The 21,321-nt window shown below is 52.8% G+C and overlaps 1 protein-coding gene across 1 annotated transcript in view; it reads right to left on the bottom strand.

Annotated features, from left to right (window-relative positions):
- Positions 1 to 20,792, bottom strand: part of CPNE2 (copine 2) — a 36,556-nt gene extending 15,764 nt beyond the window's left edge. The window contains exons 1-11 of the mRNA XM_023726779.1: positions 20,581 to 20,792; positions 18,040 to 18,219; positions 15,979 to 16,053; positions 13,006 to 13,077; positions 11,877 to 11,960; positions 11,517 to 11,606; positions 10,434 to 10,532; positions 9,796 to 9,882; positions 8,262 to 8,321; positions 5,960 to 6,093; positions 4,625 to 4,684 (exon numbers count right to left, since the gene is read on the bottom strand). Coding sequence (XP_023582547.1) covers positions 4,625 to 4,684; positions 5,960 to 6,093; positions 8,262 to 8,321; positions 9,796 to 9,882; positions 10,434 to 10,532; positions 11,517 to 11,606; positions 11,877 to 11,960; positions 13,006 to 13,077; positions 15,979 to 16,053; positions 18,040 to 18,219; positions 20,581 to 20,760 — 1,121 coding nt within the window. The 5' untranslated portion in view covers positions 20,761 to 20,792. The remainder of the gene's footprint in view (positions 1 to 4,624; positions 4,685 to 5,959; positions 6,094 to 8,261; positions 8,322 to 9,795; positions 9,883 to 10,433; positions 10,533 to 11,516; positions 11,607 to 11,876; positions 11,961 to 13,005; positions 13,078 to 15,978; positions 16,054 to 18,039; positions 18,220 to 20,580) is intronic.
- Positions 20,793 to 21,321: the final 529 nt, after the last annotated feature.

Consider the following 21,321-nt stretch of genomic DNA (forward strand, 5'->3'; position numbering starts at 1 on the left):
ATCGTGAGTATGGTCTGTGAGTTCTGTGTGGCCATTGCAATGAAGTGTCGAACCCAGCAGAAAAGTAGAGAGTGCCCCAGGAGGGATGGCTGGTGTCAGAACTGGTAAAAAGGTTGGAGGGTGGAGGTATGTTTGACCTCCACCTCATAGGAATCCGCCTTGGGTTGACGCTGATGGTGATTCTTCTACCCCCTTGTGAAGTTAGTGGAGGTCAGACGCCCCTGCCAGGCCATTTTTACAGTAACTGATCACAAAGTTCTGGGCAGGCCTCTCTCTGGCCCTTGGCCCCTCAGCCCCTCGGCCCCTGCCCTGCTTGGGCAAGTGTTAACAAAGCGCAGAAGGCTGAGCTCTCAGCTGAGAAGCCTGAGTTGGCAAATCAGGGAAAGGGTGCAACAGGTAGCAGGAAGGCCACAGGCAAGGCTCAGGAGCATGGAGCACAAGGAACTGGAGTGAGAGAGGGTGAGGGGCCATGGAGGGCAGGCTCCTGGGGCAGGGGGGCATCGGGACCAAGCATGTGCCCTTCCCGAGCTCATTCCAGTGTCCCTCCTGACACCGCTCCAGCCTGGCCAGCCCTGGCCTCCCCAGAGTTGCCTTGTGACATTTCCAAGGACGCTTTTGCGCAAGAAAACATCTCATTTAGCCTGAGTTCTTTGAAAGCTGGCCGGTGTCCTAGCAACCGGCTCATGCTGGGCCTGGCCTCACCAGCCCGCCCTGCCCCCGAGAATGGCATCATTGTGTCTGCCCAGAGCCCCAGCATTGGTCCTGTAGGACCCTGCCCCATACCATCCAATGGCCGGGACACCCATCTCTCCCAGCCTGGCCCCAGAGCCACTCCCTGACATTCTATGTGAAACCCGCCCTCCCCAGAGAAGCCAGAGAGGAGGCTCACTCTGGAAAGAGTATGGGCACAGGGAGGCAGACGAGGGGGCACTGATCAGACAGACATGCAGACTTAGGAGCCCTCTGTGTCTGTACCCACAGGCTTCTTCCTGGGGAGGCAGCAGACCCTGAGAGTAGACTTTAAAGCCCACCTGCCTGGGTTGGAATCCAGGCCCCCTCTATCGCATGACCTTGGGCAAGTCCCTCCATGGCTCTGAGCCTTGGCTTTTTTCATTTTCACTTGTAAAATGGGACAACCTTCCCCGCCTCATGGAGCCGCTGGGCCTCACTGCCTTTTCTCACTCCCTGCCCCAGCGGGCTCCTCCAATTTCTCCGCCCCTGCCCTGGGGCCTCGGGGCTGCGGGCACCCAATACTCACCCTCTGGGCCACAAGACCACCTCATCGACATCCTCTCCTCATGTCCCAGGACTATGGGGGGAGCCCATCCTTCCCCTGCCCCAGGCCTATCCCCAACCATGCCTCAGGGACCCCCACTCATCCATACAAAAAGTTGCCTTAAAGTCAACAGTGACTCACAGTGACCCCATGTGTGTCACAGTAGAACTGTGCTCCACAGGGTTTTCAATGACTGACTCTTCAGAAGTCGATGACCAGGCCTTTCTTCCAAGGCACCTCTGGATGGACGCAAACCTCAAACCTCCAACCTTTCGGTGAGCAGTCGAGCACGCTGTTTGCACCACCCAGGGACCGCTACTCATCCATAAGACGCCTCATCTTTTCACCTTGACCTCTCTCCTGGCTTCTTCCCAGCATCTTTCGACATGCCTGACCTGCCGCCTCCCCTTTCCCACAGCCAAGGGTTGTCCACACCCCATATTCTACTTCCTCCCCTCCCACCCCCTCCTTGGTGTCTCCCCACCCTCCACCTCATCTCCCACCATAATGACTCTCACTGGGGTCAGTGAAGTGAATAGTCCCGTCTCAGGCCTCACCTCACCCAGCCTGCAGGCAGCTTGGATCCTGCTGACCACTTCTCCTCACTGAACTATCCCTCAGCTTCCTCGCCTGGTGCCTACCTCTGTGGGCTTTTGTGCACAGTAAGCAAAGCTGATAAAGCAGGTGGAGCTATATCCAGAACATTCGAAAGTTTCAATAAATACTACTTATTGGTTTGTCTTCCATGGCCTTCCACGCTGCTGCTCTCTCCCCTACTCTGGGCACTCAGGCTCAGTCTACACGTCCTCTGACCGGCTCTTACATGTGGGTGTTTCTCATTCCACCCATCTCCCTGGCAATCTAGCCCACCCAGAGTCTGCACCCCAGTCCTTGCCAAGGAGAGCCAGGCCTCCATCCCTCTCCCCTGAGCTCCTGACCCATCGTACACCTGGACCTCTCACCTCACCATCTCCCCTGCCCAACCCACCCCCCAACCCACCCCCACCCTGTTCCCCATCTCAGTACGTGGCACTACCCCACACCTCAATGCTCAACTGGAAATCTGGGTACCTACTTGGCCCACATCCACTTGGTCCCCCAGCCAGTCTTGTCTGCTGCCCAAGTCTTCCTGACATCGCCCCTGCTCTCTATCCCATCTCCTCCAACTGGGCTACGGGCAGTTCTCACCTGCAGCCTGTGGTAGCCTCCTCGGGGTTCCCCAGCCTCCCTCCTGCCCACCCTCCACCCTGAGCAGTCCCCACTCTGAAGCCAGAGTGAGCCTTCAAAAATGCCAACCTGATTTGACACCTGGCATATACCCTGCAGTGGCTCCCCACTATACTTTAATGTGCTTTGAGGCCCTACATGGCTGGCCGCACCGCTCTAGCCGCATCTGTCTCCAACCTGCCCATCTTCAGTGGAGGCCCAGTCATCCTGCCTTCCTTCAGTTCCTCCAATGCACCCTGCTTCCTTCTCTCTCAGCCTTTGCACAGGCTGTTCTCTCTGCCCACTTCCTTTCTCCCCTGGTCACTCTACAAACTCTTACTTACCCTTCCTATCTCTGCTTAACCTCCTTGCCTCCCCGAGAAAGCCTTCCTTGATGCCCCAAGCTGGGCTGGGGCCCCTCCTCTGGGCTCCCCCAAGTCGTGCTGCCTCCATCTCAGCACTGCTGACACTGCCTGTTTTTAGGGGTTCCAGATAACATACAGGATGCCCAGCTGAATTTGAAGTTCAGATAAACAACGGATACTTCTTTTAGTATAAGTATGTCCCATGCAATATTTGGGACATACTTATACTAAAAAAATGATTCATTGCTTCTCTGAAATTCAAATTTAACTGGATGTCCTTTATTTTATTTGTTAAATCTGGCAACCCTACATGTCTTCCCCACCTGGCATGGGTCCCGGGGGCAAAGGTCAGAACTGTCCTACCCCTTGTTATAGCCCCAGTGCCTGTGTGAGGTTCAGGCTGGAGAAAGGAGTATGGGTTTGGGGTAAACACAGAGAAGGCAGGGCAACTGGGCCTCCAGACCAAGATCTTTGCAAAGTGGACCCCAGAGAGGCCACACACAAATCCCAACATCTCAACCAAGAGGAACTGGGTCTGCATCACTTACCTTCCAGTCTGGAGGTAACTGGGCTCCGAACCCCAGAGCTGGAAACATCTTATCACTAATCAGAGAAGAGAAAACATCATGAGACAACTGCACAGGGGCCTCCACCTGCCCAGGCCTCCACCTGCCCACCCTGACCTCTCCTAACCTCTTACCCAAGGGTAGGCCCTCTGCCTTGTATACTTCAAAGGACAGAAAGCTCACCACCTCTGGAAGAAGCTCCATTAGAATGATCTATTGAGCCCAAACCCATCTCTGAGTATCTGTCTACAACTGTGGTAGACATTGCTAATCAACCACGGCACTTTTACCCAATAGGCTTGGGTATGGCTTCTAGATCCTTTTCAACCCAGGCCCTGGACAACCACTAAACCACAGAGTCATGATGGAAGATCGAAAGTACTAGCTGTCTCTCAACCTCCCATTTTAAGGCTGGGAAAAACTCTCCTAAAATGAGAAGTCTGCCTTGGCATTAAGGCCTTTCATTATTGGGTCTCAGGACTACTTGCTCTTCCCCAAACATATACCTTCAATTCTGTTGTGCCCCTCCCCTTTCTGTTCCCCTTGGAAAACTCCTACTCATCTTCTGAGTTCATTTGTTCATTCATTCAGTGTATATTTATTGAGAACCCCTCTGGCTGCTGTGTGAAGAACAAACTGTTGTGAGCCAGAGTAGAGGCAGGGATACCAGTGAGGAGGCTACTGGAATAATCTGGGTAACAGGTGATGGTGGCTCAAACCAGGGTGGTAGCAGTCGGGGTGGGGACAAGAGGTTGGATTCAAGTATCTTTTGGAAGGATCTTCTGAGAGAGATGATGTGGGATATGAGGGAAGGAAAGAAGTGGAGGTTTGGGGATGAGTGGTGGGACCTCTCACTGAGATCTGAAAGAGGAGCAGGACTGGATTTGGAGGGTGTCCAGAGTTCTCTGTGGCCTTGCTAAGACTGAATGTCCAGCAGAAGGCTCAAAGCAAGGGTTGAGAGGGCAGCTGGATACGAGAGTCTCTGGAGCAGCAAAACCAGGATCCTCTACCCAACCACCCATATGGAGACTTCCACCTCCCCTGCTGTGAGCACCATACCTCTCTTGATGTGACCGGGGATCACAGTCACCCCTTAAGCCCTGAGTCCCCTGGGAGTCAGAGGCTGGCCCTCAGCCTTCCCATCTCTGGGAGACCAGATACACCCAAGAATGATTCCTGAGCCTGCCCTTGTCCCTGCCAAGTCTCTGTACCTGCTTCTTCCTCCCGATGTGCTGGCTTCCTGGGTGTTCTGCCCACTGATCTGGAGTACCCTACAAGTACCAATTGTGACAATGATGCTGCAACCCTCAAGTGAGTTCTGGATCCTCCCAGCTCTCTCGACTTTGCACTTGGCCCATCCTGTTGGTGGCCACACCTGCTCTCCCCACTGCACTGACTTTCCACAGTACCACCCCACCAACAATCCCCAGGAAGCAGGGTTCACACATACTGACTGTTCCTTAGATGTTCTCAAAGGAGACTGTTAGGCCATTATGTGCTGAGCCCAGGAATCAGAGGGTTGGGGTTCCAGTGCCCCTGACTTATGTGACTTTGGACAAATTCTCCACCCCTAACCCAGACCTCGATTTTCTCAGCTCTTTTTCTTTTTTTCCTAATTTTATTTAGTTTGTTGTTGTTGTTGAGAATATAGACAGCAAAATATACACCAATTCAACAATTTCTACACGTACAATTTAGTGACACTGATTTATATTCTCTGAGTGGTGCAACCATTCTCACCTTCCTTCTCTGAGTTGTTCCTCCCTCATTAGCATAAACTCACTGCCCCCTAAGGTTCCTGTCTAATTTTTTGAATTGCTATTCAGTTTGATCCCACATAGACAGTTCTTAAAAGAGCATAAGCTCAAGGCAGATCTTTTTTACTATTCAAGCTAAACTATGTTTCAGTTTTAAGATGACTTCAAGTTTAAAGATGATCTCAGGGCAATAATTTCAGGAGTTCATCCACTCTCCATGGCACCGGAAAGTCTAGAGTCCATGAGAATGTGAAATTCTGTTCTGCATTTTCCCTCTTTTGATCAGGATTCTTCTATGGAATCTTTGATCAGAATGTTCACTAATGGTAGCTGGGCACCATCCAGTTCTTCTTGTCTCATGGCAAAGAAGGCAGTTGTTCATGGAGGCAATTAGCCACACATTCCATATCTTCCTCCTATTCTTGACTCTCCTTCTTTCTCTGTTGCTCCAGGTGAATAGAGACCAACTGTTGAGCCTTGGATTCAGCTCTTTTTAGAAGGGGAGAATGCAGTAATAGTAAATGAGTTTCATCTTCCATCCTGCCTCATTGCTTGGTGGCTACTTGGTTACTGTGTGGAGAAGGATCCAAGTTGATTCAGTAGGTAAGAGCACAGCAATCAATTAGCAATGTCTGCCACAGGTACAGAAAGGGGTAATAACCGCATTCATGCCATGTGTTGACCATGCTTGGATTTGATGATCTCTGGGTCCCTTTGAGCACTGACAAGCTGATCTTGCCAGGTTGGGTGCAGCCCTAGCAGACCTTCAGAGCCCCTATCCAAACTTACCTGTCGTAGTCCTGAATGATCTGTCCGACAGCCCAGATGGCTGACAAGTACTCATTGGTACCCATGGGGTTGATATAATGCAAAGAGGAAGGGTCAAGGGGGTTCCCATTGGAGGCTGTGAAGTCTATCCCAACCTGCAGGAAAAAAAACCAAACCCGTTGTCATCGAGTCAATTCTGACTTATAGCAACCCTATACGATAGAGTAAGAACTGCCCCATAGGGTTTCCAAGGCTGAAATCTTTATCGAAGCAGACTGCCACATCTTTCTTCCACAGAGCAGCTGGTGGGTTCAAACTGCTGACCTTTCGGTTAGCAGCCGAGTGCTTAACCACTGCACCACCAGGGCGCCTTCCAACCTGAAGAGTGGGGGAAAAAAGCCACCCAGTGAGGCCAGGGAACCTCAGCTTCCCACCCAAGTCCCAGGGAATAGGAGAGGCTGATGGGACATGGGAAACCGGCTTATCTCCCAGCCCCAACTGGGGCTAGAAACTGCTCTGATTATATTATTATCCTACTCCAACACCATCTGTGGCTCCCCATTACCCAAGCATAAAGTCCAGTGCCCAGATATAATATAAGGCCAGCTGACATCTCTAGATTCCTTTTTCTCCTCTCTCCCCACCCTCTACCTGAAGAACCAGACCATCTTCTTTCTTCTTGTCTAATTCTTCTCCATCTTCCAGGCCCAATTCAGACGCCACTGTCCCACAGATACCTCACCACCCTCCACCAAGGCATCTCCCTGACCTCCCTCAGACCACCAAGGGGCCCCAGGACCGAGCACAGCCTGTAGGGTAGGGTCTGTCTCCCGTCAGACTGGGTGTTCCTCATAGGTGAGGCACATGCCCTCAAGGAGCCTGGTCCCGGGCTGAGCACAGAACAGGCGCTCAGTGGGGACTTGGGGGCTGCCGGGTGGGCAGGGGTGAGGCTCTACTGGCTCTCTCAGCCCTGAAGGGATGCGGACGGGTAGCAGAGAGGGTGGGTGCCTATCAGGGGACAGTCAAAGAGGGGACCTGGGGGAGGAATGGCCGCCTCGGAACACAGTCACCAGGGGAGTAGGAGAGAAGGGGCCGCCCATCCCAGTCTGCCTACTGTTGGAGGGTCAACTCCCTGAGGACAGGGGTGGCGTGTCAGTCCTCGGGGGACCCCTGCAGGGCACAGCCTAGTCTGGCACACAGGAGGGGCCCAGTATACATTTGCTGGATGAAGAAATGCCTGCAGGAGAAAGAGGGGGCCTGGCCTCTGTGTGTGTGTTGGGGGAGGGGGCAGGCAGGGGTGACAAGTGGGGTTAAAATCACGGAGGCCAATCTCCTGCAATCTCTAGCAATCTCCTGACTCCAAATAGTCCAGTAGACACCCCCCAACCCCCACTGGGATCAAGCGGTGGCGATGAGAGCAGAAAGGCAATGTGGGAAGGTGGGCACAGCGTGGACCCCCAGGAGGTCCCACAGGTCCCTCCCCTCTGGGCCTGAGGTACCCCTTGGTATGAGGAACAAAAGACGAGATGAACAGGATAGACGTCTGTGAGGTGTACACGCAGGCCACAGGCAGAGTCACCATTCATTCTTTTCAGCAAGTATTTATTGAGCACTTACTGTGTGCCAGGCACTGTGCAATATGCTGAGGCTAGAGCAGAAACAAAACCTATAAAGTCCCTGCCTTTATGGCACTCACAGTCTACAGTGCGACAAGTAGGGACAAGCAAAAAATAAATAATATGATTTCAGAAAGTGGCAAGTGCCATGAAGATATTAAAATAGGGAGATGTGGCAAAGAGGAATGGGAGGGGGCATCAGGGAAGGCCTCCCTGAGGAGGTGACATCTGCACCAAGGCCTGGAAGGATGGGAAGGAGGCATCCTTGAGAAGGTTCTGGGAAGAGCATTCCAGGAAGAAGGAACAGCAAATGTGGAGCCCTAAGATGGAACCGAGCTTGGTGTTTGGGGAACAGTAAGGAAGTCCACGTGGCTGGAGCCGAGTGAGCAAGGAGGAGGGTGGTAGCAGATAAGGCAGGCAGAGGCCGGATCACAGAAGGCCTTGGGCTTTTTTTTACTTTGAAGGAGTGTAGCCATCAGACCCTCTGGGGCTGTGCAGCCATGCCCTGACATGCATCTAAGCCCTGACTCAGGCCTGTCCAGCAGGAACAAACACCTATGCCTTCTCCTCTGGGGCCAGAAACAACCCTTGCCCTGGGGAAGTCCTTTCTGTAACCTATCCCAAGTCCCTCCTGCTTCAGTAGTGGCCAAATCCCTTAGGGAAGATGCTCTCTGGGGTGGGAGTAGGGGAGTGAGGGGAGAGCTTACGGTAAACATGAGCTGGCAGCCTCCCAAGATGTAGTCCAGGAAGGAGTAGTCCCGGTTTATCTGGAAGGAATCAAGTGAGTCAGTGGGTCCCTGCCCTGCCTCTGGGGCTGGCCCCCAACTTGGCCACACTCTCCATAAATGACCTTAAGGAAGCTGTTGCTCTGTGTCCTGACACCTCAGTGGGGTCAAGGAGGCAAAAAAAAAAAAAAAAGGCCTGATCTGATTACAACAAAACCCAAATCTCTCTATAACAAAGTCTTCAGAGCAATGGTTCCCAATAGGTGGGAGACACACAGACAGGGACACACACACACACACACACACACACACACACACACACACACACACAAAGATTCCAAGCAGGATCCCAGGATCCAGCGTCAGTTACACCTACCAATTTCATGACAGAGAGAGTCTCAATTTGTTGCTATTAGGTCCTTAACACCTCTCTAACCCTTACTAATCTCCCTTTCTAATGGAGAAAATACAAATTAATAAATTTATATTTCTTACTATAAATACAAATTTAATAATTATTATCATTAATAAAACTGCTAAAACATTGTATTTGTTTTGGTGGTCTCTGCCTCCTTTCAGCAAAGGATACTGGCCTTCTAATTTTAGTAGAGTTCTAAAGTTTCCTTTCAAATAAATGTATTTAAGTAAAAAAAAAGAAGGGTAACTGATTACAAAAAATATCAAGTAAGGCAGGTGCCAAAAATCGTGAAAGGGAGATATGAATGATAGAAGTCTCAGAAACGAGGACCCCTAAATAATGATGCTGCAACATCTTTTACGGAGCACTTTCGGGCTGTGACCTCACTGAATGCTCATGTAAACACTAGCCTGACAGCCCAGTCTCCAGCCGAGGAAATGGAGGCCCAGGGCCTGGATCTGCCAGCTGGTAGACAGCAGTGCCGGGACTCCCTCCCAAACCTCCAGGCCCAGAGGCCAGTGCTCTGGTTGCCCTGCTCCAGGCTGCTGCCGATTCCAGCAGACACTCAGCTACCTGATACGCAGGGGGCCCGGCCCCTGACCTCAGCCCCGGCCGCTGCTGGTGTAAGACTCATTGCCTTTGTGGGCTTCAGTGGCCCTGGCTATCCCATGGAAGGCAGTCACGTGAGCCCCTCGGTGATGTTGCTGCCGGGGAGGATGGGTGCTCCTGTCTGATGCTGAACACACAATGGGTGAGCTGCCCACATGGGAACAGCAACTCCCTGCGGTTACCCTCCAACATGGAGAGGCCCTGAAAGGTCATCTCACGCCTTCGTCAGCCTCCGCACAGGAATGTAATGTGAGACTAACCCCTCACATGCTTCACCTTGTTAACATCCCCATTCTACAGAAGAGAAGACTGAGGCCCAGAGAGGTGAAGCTCAGATGGTCACAGAGCCAGGACGTGGCAGAGCTAGGATCTGAACTCAGCCCTCTCTGGCTCCAAACACAATGCTCTGTCTAGTCCCTATGCAATGGTGCCTCCGTGTGTGACCCCAAGCCTAGATCCCACACCGTGCCCAGCCCACTGCCAGCATACCTTGCAGGAACGCAGGATAATGATGCCCGAATTTTTATAGTTCTTCTTCTTCCTCTGCTTCTTGGGGTTGATGCACTCGAACTCCAGCTGGGCAATGCAGGAGGAGAAAGACAAGCTCAGCTTGGGGCTTCCATGGGCATAGGTCCTCCCCAGAGCCCCACAATCCCCTCAGGGCTTTGATATGGGCGCAACATGCCTCCTCCAGGAAGCCTTCCTGGACATCCACACCCAGAAATGGTTCCTGACACCTCAGGCTTCCACCAAGCTGCACCTGCCCAAGGTAGAAAGCTCTGTATCCGCCCATGCAGACAACTTGTCCATGTTCTGTCCACGTCACGCACCCAGAACTGTCACCCAAGGCCCAATGTCTGGGGGTGAGTTAATAAACAGCTTCTGAGTGCTCACTCTGTGCTAGGCACCTTGCCTGCACCATCTCATTTAATTCCTACCCTAATCCTCCGCACCCATTTGAAAGATGTGGAAACTGAGGCTCAGAGAGATTGAATGTCTTGCTCAAGGTCGCACAGCCAGAAGAGTTGGAGCTGGGATCTGAGCCCCGATCTGCCTGAGTCAAACCCCATCTCCCCTCCCCTGTCCCTGCTGAGGTTGTGGGCTCATGGCACACTCGCCCATCTTACCGGGACGCCATCATGAGCCCCGCACATCTGTGACACTGAGGTCTGGAACTCGCCAATGAAGTCGTGGCCCCCATCGTTGTCATAGTCGTAGCACATGACCTGGGGACAGGTCCAGCAAGGTCACCCCAGAGCTGCCCCCCAGCAGGTGCTTTCCAACCCCTTTCAGCTCCCTGAGCAAACCTTACATCTTCTTTTTGGATGGTACCTGTGTCTCCCCTCAGTGCCTGCCCAGTGGCCTGGGATGACCCCAGCAGGCTTCTGAAATGCCTCCTGCAGGAAGCTTTCTGTGATCACCGGGAAAAGAAGAAAGTCTACCCACCCCAGTAACGAAGCCTACCCCCTTTGGCGCAGGAAGCTGGCTCCTCACACACCTCCCACTCAGCCCCTCATCTGTCTCAGGTTATGACTCACCTAGACTTGTGGGCCAGGGCCTGCAGCCCTCTCTACACTGTTTTTTTTTGAGATGGGCACAAAAATCCCAGCTTTACATTCTCTTAACTGCCACAACATTCCTAGGAGGAAGGTAGATGTTATTGTACCCATCCTACTGATGGGTAAACTGAGGCTCTGAGAGGGAAGCACTTGCCCAATGTCTCACAGCAGCAGCAGCAGCAGATGCAGGACTAGAACCCAGATGACTTGGTACCCTGCCTGGGGATCCCCGCCTTGACCTAGCTGCCTTCCTGTCCCCATCTCCTCTCAGACATGGCCCCTGAGGACTGAGGGCTTTTAGAGACTAGTAATCATTGTCCTTATCACAGCAACAACAGCTGTGTCGTTTTCAGGGTGTTCCACATTCATTATCCTAGCTAGCAGCACTGCAGCCCTCTGGGAAGAGCAGAGAAGGCATCCTGTTCCCATTTTAGAGAGGAGGGTTCAGTAGCAGGGGGCCTACCCAGGTCACTCAGAGATCCAGGCAGACCCGGGGCGAGGACCCAGGTCTCCTGCCCCCCAGGTGGCCTCTCTTGCCATGTCACCCTGAATGTTACTGAGAAAGAGCATTGACAGGCACCCCAGGAAGTCTTAGGTAGACTGGGGGGCCGGAACTGGCATGGTAGGAGCAGGGCTCCCAGACCCCCTCACCTGGATGGGCTTCTCCATGTCCCCATCACACAGGGACACCAATGGCACAGCGAAGGGTTTCCACACAGGGTCCAGCGTGTACTTGATCACCTGAAGGACAGTGATAGGCAGTGGTAGGTGCAGGCCCAGGGCAGTGGACCAGCCCAATGGGGACAAGGGGTGGCAAGACGGAGAGACCCACAGCCATGCTTCTGGGGATGCAAGTGAGCCTCCCTGTGTGGGGAGGAAACAAGCCCTGGCACCATCGTGGGGTTTCCTGCATGCTGCATGGCTGGGACTGCATGGCCCCGTCCTCAGCCACTGGGGGTGGCCGGCCTGCAGATCCCCTGCCTCAGAGACCCCTGGGCCCCACGCACCCACCTCAGTCCTGTGGACCAGCATCCACTTGCCATCATTTCCTGGCTTATAAAACTCAAGAAATGGGTCCGATTTCCCAAAGAGGTCCTGAGGGAGACAAGGGATGAAGGTGAGGGAACCAGCAAGCCTACTGGATTCAGGTGGGGTTTAGGGGTGTGTCGGCGGGGGAGCTGTAGGCAGAACCAGCCTGCCCCCTCTCCCCTCAGCCTCCATAAGGCTCAGCAAGGCAGCTGCAGCCCCCTGGGGCCAAGCAGCTCCCCCAAGAGAAATCCCCCCATCCTGAGGTTACCAAAGCTTGTTTTCAGAAACCCTGAGAGCCCCAGAACCTGCAGGAGTTAGAACCCCAGCATCTTAGATGGGACTGAACTTCAGGAGTGGGGATAGTTCCCAAAGCAGGTGAGGCCCTCAGCAGGATAGGATTTTAATGGGAATCTGAAAAACTGAAGCTATCCCCAGCACATTACAGAAAGGATGTGATGGCCTTTAAAAATCCATGGATTTAAGCTTTAAAAAGGGTCACTTTGAGGAGGTTACATTCAAGTGGGAGAGACAGAAAACAAAACAAATAAGCAAATAAGAAAGTAACACACGGTAAGGAGAAAAATAAAGCAGGAGAGGATGGGAAACCTGGGACCACTGCAATTTCAGGAAAGGCCTCGCTGAGGAGGTGACGTACAAGGAAAGGCTTGATGGAGATGAGGGGCCTGCCATGAGAATACTCTGGGGAAAGAGTGTCCCAGGCAGAGGGAACAGCAAGTACAAAGGTCCTGGGGCAGGGGAGTGCCTGGTGTAATCCAGGGACAATGAGGAGGTTGATTCAGCTGAGGCAGAGTGAAGGAGGGGACCTCAGGGGGATGAAGACACATCAGGAGGCCTTGTAGGGGCCCAAGCATTTGCTCTAAGTGAGATGGGGGGCCCCAATCTGTTTTGAATACCTCTAAGTGATGGGAAGCTTACTCCCTCACTGGTGAGGTGGTACTTGTTTGGGGTGGCCAACGGGGCCTTGTGCTGTGGGCCTGTCTCTGGGGGTTGATGGAGGTGGGGGTTGGAGGCCCCAGGGTGAGGCCACACAATCCTGGGGCAGGGAGAGTACTGCCTACTGATAGAGAACCCTCTCCTCCACCCGCTTCACCTTCTTGTCCAGCTTCCTGCCCGCCAGACTCAGTGTGATGACCCGGTTGTCTGACAGCTCCTGGGCAGCAATCTGTAAAGGTCAGAGGACCGTGAGCAGTTGGGACCTGTTCCTAAGACTCTCCCCTCTCCCACCCAGGCAGGTGGACAAAGAGTAGCCCTAGAGTCAATTCTCCAGGGCTATGAGGGAAAAGGGTGGGAAGGGGCAGGGCATGTGACCTTTGGACAAGTCTCTTGTCTTTCTGAAACCTCAGTCTCCATGTTCTGGAAAACTGGGGTAATACCCTTCTGGATATGCAGATGACATAACCTTGCCTGCTGAAGGTGAAGAGGACTTAAAGCACCTACTGATGAAGATCAAAGACCACAGCCTTCAGTATGGATTACACCTCAACATAAAACAAAAATCCTCACAACTGGACCAATAAGCAACATCATGATAAATGAAGAAAATATTGAAGTTGTCAAGGATTTCATTTTACTTGCATCTACAATCAATGCCCATGGAAGCAGCAGTCAAGAAATCAAATAATGTATTGCATTAGGCAAATCTACTGCCAAAGACCTAGTTAAAGTGTTAAAAAGCAAAGATGTCACTTTGAGGACTAAGGTGCACTTGCCCCAAGCCATGGTATTTTCAATCACCTCATAAGCATGTGAAAGCTGGACTATGAATAAGGAATAAAAAGTACTGATGCCTTTGAACTATGGTGTTGGTGAAGAATATTAAGTATACCATGGACTGCCAGAAGAACGAACAAATCTGTCTTGGAAGAAGTACAGCCAGAATGCTCCTTAGAAGCAAGGATGGTGAGACTTTGTCTCACATACTTTGGACATGTTATCAGGAGGGACCAGTCCCTGGAGAAGGACATAATGCTTGGTAAGATACAGGGTCAGCGAAAAAGAGGAAGATTCTCGATGAGATGGATTGACATGGTGGCTGCAGCAGTGGGCTCAAGCATAAACAATGACTGTGAGGATGGTGCAGGACAGGGCAGCGTTTTGTTCTGTTCTACATCGGGTCGCTATGAGTTGGAACTGACTCAACACCACCTAACAACAACGACAGCCCTTCTGGATACGAGGAATCAGGAGGTGACCCCATGTGGCTTAAGAAGCAGGGCCCTGGGATGATGGGTGGAGATGAGGCAGGGACCAGATATGGGGGTGGTCTTGAGCCTTGGGGAGAGGCCTGAAAGGCCCCCTCACAACTCCAATGCGGACTCAGAGAGCACAGCCACCTCAGAACACTAAGGTGTCAGTATCCCAGCAATGTCACTGTGCAGCTAGGGAAACTGAGGCCCAGGGCAGGGGCAGGACTCACCTGAACTCACACCAGTCCTCCTTGTCAGCCTTGGCCTTCTGGCCCTGCCCCAGCCAGTGATGGACCCGCTGGGTGACCTCCAGGCTGCCACCCGCCCTCTTTGGGCCTCCTTCTCTCCTCCTTTCCACTGAGGGACAGGGAAAGCTCCCCGATCAACAGCAATACAAGTGGACTGGGCCCTCTCTTGGCCAGGGTCCTCTCCTCCCACACTTCCAGGATGGCCTCATGTAGCTCATGTTTATTTGGCCCTCCAGAATCAGGGACAGAGGGCAGCCTGGATGCTTCTCCCCTTCCTCTCCTCTAGCCGGGACTTGCTCAACAACCCTGCAGGGTAGGTTTTATTATTACCCCCATTTCACAGAGGAACCAGCTGATGTCGAGTCTATTCCAACTCACAGTGACAACCCCCTGTGTGTCAGAGTAGAACTGTGATCCCTAGGGTTTTCAACAGCTGATTTTCCGGAAGTAGATCACCAGGCTTTCTTCCGAGGGACCTCTGGGTGGACTCAAACTCTAACCTTTTGGTTAGCGTTTGAACATGTTAACCATTTGCTCTACCCAGGGACTTCTGAAAAAAATCAGCCACTGAAGAAACCCTATGGAGCGCAGTTCTACTCTGACATGCATCATGGGGTCGCCATGAGTCAAAGTCAACTGCACAGTGACTGGTGGTTCCCAGTGGAGGGAACTGGGGCTAGACTGGAACTGCTGGAAATGCTCAGGGGAATGATGTGGCCCATGTGGGTTGGCTTCCTGGTGAAGGGGAGCTGCTGGTGAAGGCATTTCGATGTGGAGGGGTGGAATATAAGAGGTGGGGGGGTGGTTGGGAGAAGACATCGGCGGTGCCAAGAACAGAATGGATAAAAGCCGAGAGTACGTTCAGTGTATGCTAAGAAGTCAGATTGCCCTGAACCCAGGACACAAACATGACAAAAGCAGGAAAGCAAGGTGGGGACTGATGGATCCCTCACAGCCTTGAATGCAGGGCTCTACAGCAACGTGGAGCCCTGGGAGGTTCCAGAGCAGTGGAGTAACAACCTGTGAGCACATATAGGTATGCTCCTCCTCCCTCCATCATGGCTAGCTCCCCTGGATCACACAGGCTCTGAAGCCAGCTGGACAACCCCCGATAGAATCTTGCTAGTTGAACCACCCCAGGGAACTCACTCCCTGAGCCTCTGTTCCCTTCTCTGTAAAACGCGGTTGCCCTGCATTATGGAGTCTGTGAGGAACGAGGAACTCATGCACGCAAAGGGCCTGCCCATCGCAGGAATCGTGCGTTGCAGCCCCAAGCAGAGCTCCAATAGGCAAGGCGCTTCTGAAAGATCCCAAGGGAGGGCAGGCGGGAGCCAGCGCATCAGGGAGGGGTGCTGAGAGGGCTCTGGAGGCCCCAGGAAGAGTAGGACCGCCCCTGCCCGGGGAGCTCCTTTGGGGCCTTCTGGCAGCACCCCCACCAGCTTGGCGGCCATGCGAATGCATCACTTGTGAAGCCCAGAGCCCGTTGCTAAGAAACCTGTTGCTAAGTTGTAAGTTGGGCCTTTTTACTTCAAACAAAGCTGGTGATTATCTGCCAGGGAAGCGGCCCATTGATGGGGGGGTGGCGGTGGAGGCACAGGGGAATGTGGAGAGCCGGGAGGGGGCTGGTACCGTAATCAAGCCCTTCCCTGCAGGCTTGTCATTCAGCAGCAGCAGAGGCCGAGTCATCTTCTTGCTGGAGACGATCTGCAAGGAGAGAGTGGGGAGAAAGGGGCTCAGTGGTGGCTGGGGTGGGGTAGAGAGGCCCAGGAGGAAAATCCCGAAACAGGTACCACTCACGGCAGTTGCCCGTGCCAGGCAATAAGCCATCGCCAGCCAGGGAGGCAGATAGCAACCACGACCAGCCACACCATGCAGCTCAGGAGACTGGGGCCCAGAGAGGTTAAGACACTCGTCCAAGGTCCCACAGCTGGGATGGAATCCAGGCAGCCCGACTCCCTCTGACCTGGCTCAACCCCAGGAAAAAGCCCTTGGTTCACATTCTGGAGACAAATGCAGGAATTTCAGCCCCACCCTGCACCCCCCAGCCCATCCACAGACCCACCCTCCTCAGAGCCTGACCCCTGTCTGAGAGGATCAAACCCAAACTTCTACGTATTTTCATTGTTTTGAACAGGTAACACACTCAAAGGGTTCAACGAGCGCAACAATATAGAAAGAAACAGTGGAATACACTGAAAAGTCACACACTTGTCTCCGTCCACCCTATTCCCACCCCCTTCTTGGACCAGCACGGTTCTTGGCTTCTTGTGAAAAATGCCAGTGTTTAGAAGCCCTGGTGGCACTACCGTTAAGCCCTCGGCTGCTAACCAAAAGGTTGGCGGTTCAAAACTACCAGCAGCTCCTCTAGAGAAGGCCTGGCAATCTGCTCCTGTAAAGACTACAGCCTGGAAATCCCTATGGGGCTGTTCGACTCTGTCACATGGGGTCACTTTCAGTTGGAATCTACTCAACGGCACACAACAACATGCAGATGTGAACATACACCAGTGTGATCTATTCCTGCTCCTCTGGACCGGTTATTCTCCCCAGACGCACTCTCTGCCCTTCTCCACCTACTCTGTGTCCTGGAGGTGGGCCCTGTGGACTGCGGCAGCTGGCTCTCCTGCCCTTTGGCTTCTGGGGGTACAGCCAGTGGGGGCATCAGCGGGAGAAGGGAGAGTGAGAGGAGGGAGACACTGCGGCAGAGGTTTAGCTGGAACCATGTTGCTCCATCCTGGGCCTCAGCTATGGTCTGGGGGCGGCCCTCCTCAGCCTTGGCCCTCACAGGCCCTGGCAACACCACTCCCACACCCTGCCACGCCCTGCAGGCCCAGAAGTGGTGGGCCAGTCCCTAGGTTGGTCTTCCGCATCCGGTTCCCGTGCCCCTGCCCTTCCTTAAGCCCTCTCCTCAGTTCTCATTTGGGGGAGCCATGGAGACACAGTGGGGACCTTGGTGGACACATCCTGCTCTTACACAAAAGGTGGGCACTATGTCCACCGTTCAGCCCTCACCCTCTTCATTTAACATTGTCTCCTAGCAGGCGCAGGCCATTTCCATCTCCACTAGGACCTCTAGGAACATTTTCTATTTTACTCCCCCACTACCCCTGTAGGCTGGGCAGGGCAGTCATCGTTATCCCCAAATGAAATTTGGGGAAACTGAGACCCCATAAGGAGGTGGGGCTTGCCCAAGGGCACAGAGCCATAGGGGATGATTGGAGCTTGTGTCAGGGGCTCCTAGCCCTGCCCCTCCCAACCTCCATGAGCTCACCTCGAGTGGAGCTGGGTGGGGAAGTGTGGCTAGAGAGGGACAGTTGCCCAAGGCCATACTGTGAGTCAGCCACAAAGTGGGGCTAACATGGGTTGCTGGTCTGATGTCCCCAAAGCGAGGAAGTCAAGACTACACTTGATTACTTCTAACAGTGAGAAGCCCTGGCCACACTGGACCCCCCTTCCTTTGTGGCAACAAGTGCCTGGCACTGTGTTCGGCTGCCCCTTCAGATGGGGGCTCTTCAGCTTGGCCACCACCTCCGTCTTGCATCTGCTGGCCCCGAGGGCATCTGCATTTGTGATGCCCCCTCGGGAGCCTGCCAGGGAAAGCAGGCTGTGGAGGGAGAGGCTCTCCAAGGGGCTGCCTGGGGGACTGCCCCACCCCACCCCAGCCTGCCAGGGGGTGTCCTTCACGCTCACCGTGCCCAGGCTGCAGGAGAACTGGCCCAGGAAGTCATGCTCATCCAGCTGCATGCTGGACTTGTCCTGGTCAAATAGGGCAAACTTGAGCTTCTGCACCTCCTCAAAGTGGTAGTCGAGGACGAACTTCTTGGAGAACGCGGGGTTGAGGTTGTTGACTGCCGTTTCTGTCCTGTCGTACTGGCAGAAGGGCACGGAAATGGGAGTCAGAGTTAGGCAGCTGGTTCAACCCCTTTTGGGCTAGCAGAAATCATTCTGCTCACTCTCTGAACACCTACTCTGTGCCAGGCACTCATGACCGGTTACCGTGAGGCTGACATGATCATCATTCCCAGGTCACAGAAGAGGACACTGAAGCACAGAGAGGTTAAGTGACTTCCCCAAGGTCAAACAGCTAGTACGTCAGTGTCAAGATTTGAATCCAGGTCTGACTCCAGATCCACAGTCTTAACCTTTAAGCCTTGGCTCCATACCAGGTGCTGGGGTAAGAGCGTGTCTCTGTCCCTGCCTGGGTAAGTGACAGAAGGCAAGTCCCTTTCCCCAAGTGGGTCTCAGTCTCCACTTCTATAAAATAAAGAGATTTGACTATCTGTGGTTTTCATACTTTTTGAGTAGCAGGCCTTTTTTCGAAGCCAATTTTACATGGAAGCTGAGAGAAGAAACAGAAGGAATGGGGATGCCTGGGGGAAGATGGGGTCAGGGGCTCCCCACAACCCCTGGGAGCAGATAGTATACCTTTTATAGAATCCTGAATGTCAAAGCCGAGAATTGTGCAGCCCAGCAGCCCCACCACCTGTAGGGCCGAGGCCTTGGTGAGGAACAGGGCCTTCTACTATTGTGAGTCAGCCATGGGGCTGGGACAGGAACCCGCCTCCTGGCCTCTCCATGCCAAGGCCCTAAACTGCGGAGTCCCGGACACGGTCTATTTTGGGGTCTGGGCTGTGATGATGTTTTCCTCCCACCCAGTCCATTTCCAAGGGCTTGAGCGGCAAGCACGGAAGAGGTCTTGGCCCTGGGCTATTTTTAGCCAGGGTGGCTGGGTGGGAGCAGAGATTGTCAGGGAGGGTACTGTGGGGTAGGCGAGGGCCATGAGTATGTGAGGATGCAATGGGGGAGGATGTCACTCCCTGAGGAGCAGGCAGGAGATCCGAAGGCCTGGCAGAGAGGCCCGGGGTCCCCCAGACATGCTGTTCACAGGTCTGGGGCTCCTCTTGGAAGTCCTTGGCTGACTCTATGTCGCACCTCCCATATCAGGCTGCAGTGCTGATATACTGGGGTACAAAGGTAGGCCCTTGCCATCTCTGGGCTCCAACTTCACCTCTGTGAAATGAGTCTACAATCCCAACCTTGTTCCCTCAGCATTACAAGAAGGAACCAACATTTGTAGAAACTGTAAACCACGGTAGTACCGTGGGGCCGCACCTGGGTCCACTAAATAGCTACTGAAAATAGACACCTATGTTGGCGAATACAGACACGCGACTGTCTGCGAGGCTGGCTACCAAACTGTCAGCGGCGGTTCTCCCTGACAGGCGGGTTCCCATTCACGCTGATTTTCGTCTTTAGGTTTATCTGGATTTTCTAAATTTACTACAGTGAATATAGAGTCCTTCTGGAGTCGGAAGCAAAGCAATTTTTAAAATGTGAAAATGTTAACAGTTTGGGTTTCTCAATATCCTTCCTCAAGCTGCGTCTCTCCCCAACCTTCCGGCCAGAGTCTCCCAGCCCAGCTGGACTCAGAAGACATTGGCTGTGGCACCATCAATGTCCCCACTCTGGAGGCCCTTTGAGGTAAGCAGTCCCCATTTCACAGATGAGGAGAGAGGCTCAAAGAGGGACAGCTGTGTGTGCCTGAGGCCACATGGCAGGGAGGAGCAGAGTTGAGTCTTGGACCAGCTCTAGGACCAAAGCCTATCCTCCCTGTTTCTCTATGTGCTCCCCTCTGACTGTGTGTTCATTTAGGAATAAGAAGCAAAAGTTATTTAAAAAGTGGAAGCAAGCACTTGGTGAAAGTATAAAGTTTTAATGATATATTATGATAATTTAAAATGATATATAAAACAATAAATATAAAATTACATAATTCTAAATCTATCAATTATTATAATAATTTAAAAACCCAGTTGCCATCGAGTCAATTCCAACTCGTGGAAACCCCATGTGTGTCAGACCAGAACTGTGCTCCACAGGGTTTTCAGTGGCTGATTTTTCAGAAGTAGGTAACCAGGCCTTTCTTCCAAGGTGCCTCTGGGTAGGTTTGAACCACCAACCTTTCGGTTAGTAGTTGAGCTCTTAACCATTGCTCCACCCAGGGACTCTGTTACAATAATTTAAACAAAAACAATTATTTTAAAGTAATATTTTAAAAATTTAATTTTTACAGTAACCATTTTCTAAACTTCTGCCGCTGGCCCACACTCCAACTACTTCGAGGGGCTGGTAAAACCCACCCCTGCCTGACCCAGAGGCCCCTGGATCCAGTGGGAGCCCCTCCCCAGCAAGCTAGCCAGTTCTACCCTCAACAGACGCACACAAACTCACCTCCATCCACCTGCCATCATTCTCCGTAAAGAGGACACAGAAGGGGTCAGACTTGGAGGTGACATCCCGGTCCAGCAGGTTCTGGCCACTCACTGACAGTTCCACCTTGCACACGCAATACTGGGTGCCCACAGGGGCCACCCCCGCTGCTGGGGCACCCCCACCTGGTATGTAGGCCATGGGGGGCGGTGTCGGTGGCGGGAGCAGCAATTCCAGGCAGTCTAAGAGGACAACAGTGGTGGTCAGAGAGTGGACAGACATTTGCTACACCACCCCATCCTGGGGAGGTATCACCACCTCACCCTCAAGGTGTGGGTGGAGAGATGGCTGAAAAGGTTGGGGGAATAACATGGGCAAAGGCCTGAAGAAAGGCAAGTGCAACAGAAGGCATGAAAAAGGAGTCTCTGGTAGGTGTTTGTAGTTTATCTTTGAAGTTATCCTCTTCTCTGTATCTTTACCTGTGAGGCAGACACAGTCCAAGTTGTCCCTATCAGATCAACAGCAAATCCCAGTGAATATGGAAGTGCCAGGCAACCCTAGATTTCTGCAGAGTAACCAATACATTTCCATCCTGTGGCTAGGGTGGAGCTTGTAACTGCACATTTCCCTTATTGCTTTGGCCACTAGGAAGCTCGCATCTGGTAACTTACTCTGAACTGGATAAGCTGTCTATCCTGTTCATCCTGTATCCCTAGCCCAAGCACAGTGACTGGTGCACAAGAAGCACTCAGTATATATTTG

Source organism: Trichechus manatus, unplaced genomic scaffold, assembly GCF_000243295.1.
Source record: "Trichechus manatus latirostris isolate Lorelei unplaced genomic scaffold, TriManLat1.0 scaffold00014, whole genome shotgun sequence".
Classification (NCBI taxonomy): domain Eukaryota; kingdom Metazoa; phylum Chordata; class Mammalia; order Sirenia; family Trichechidae; genus Trichechus; species Trichechus manatus.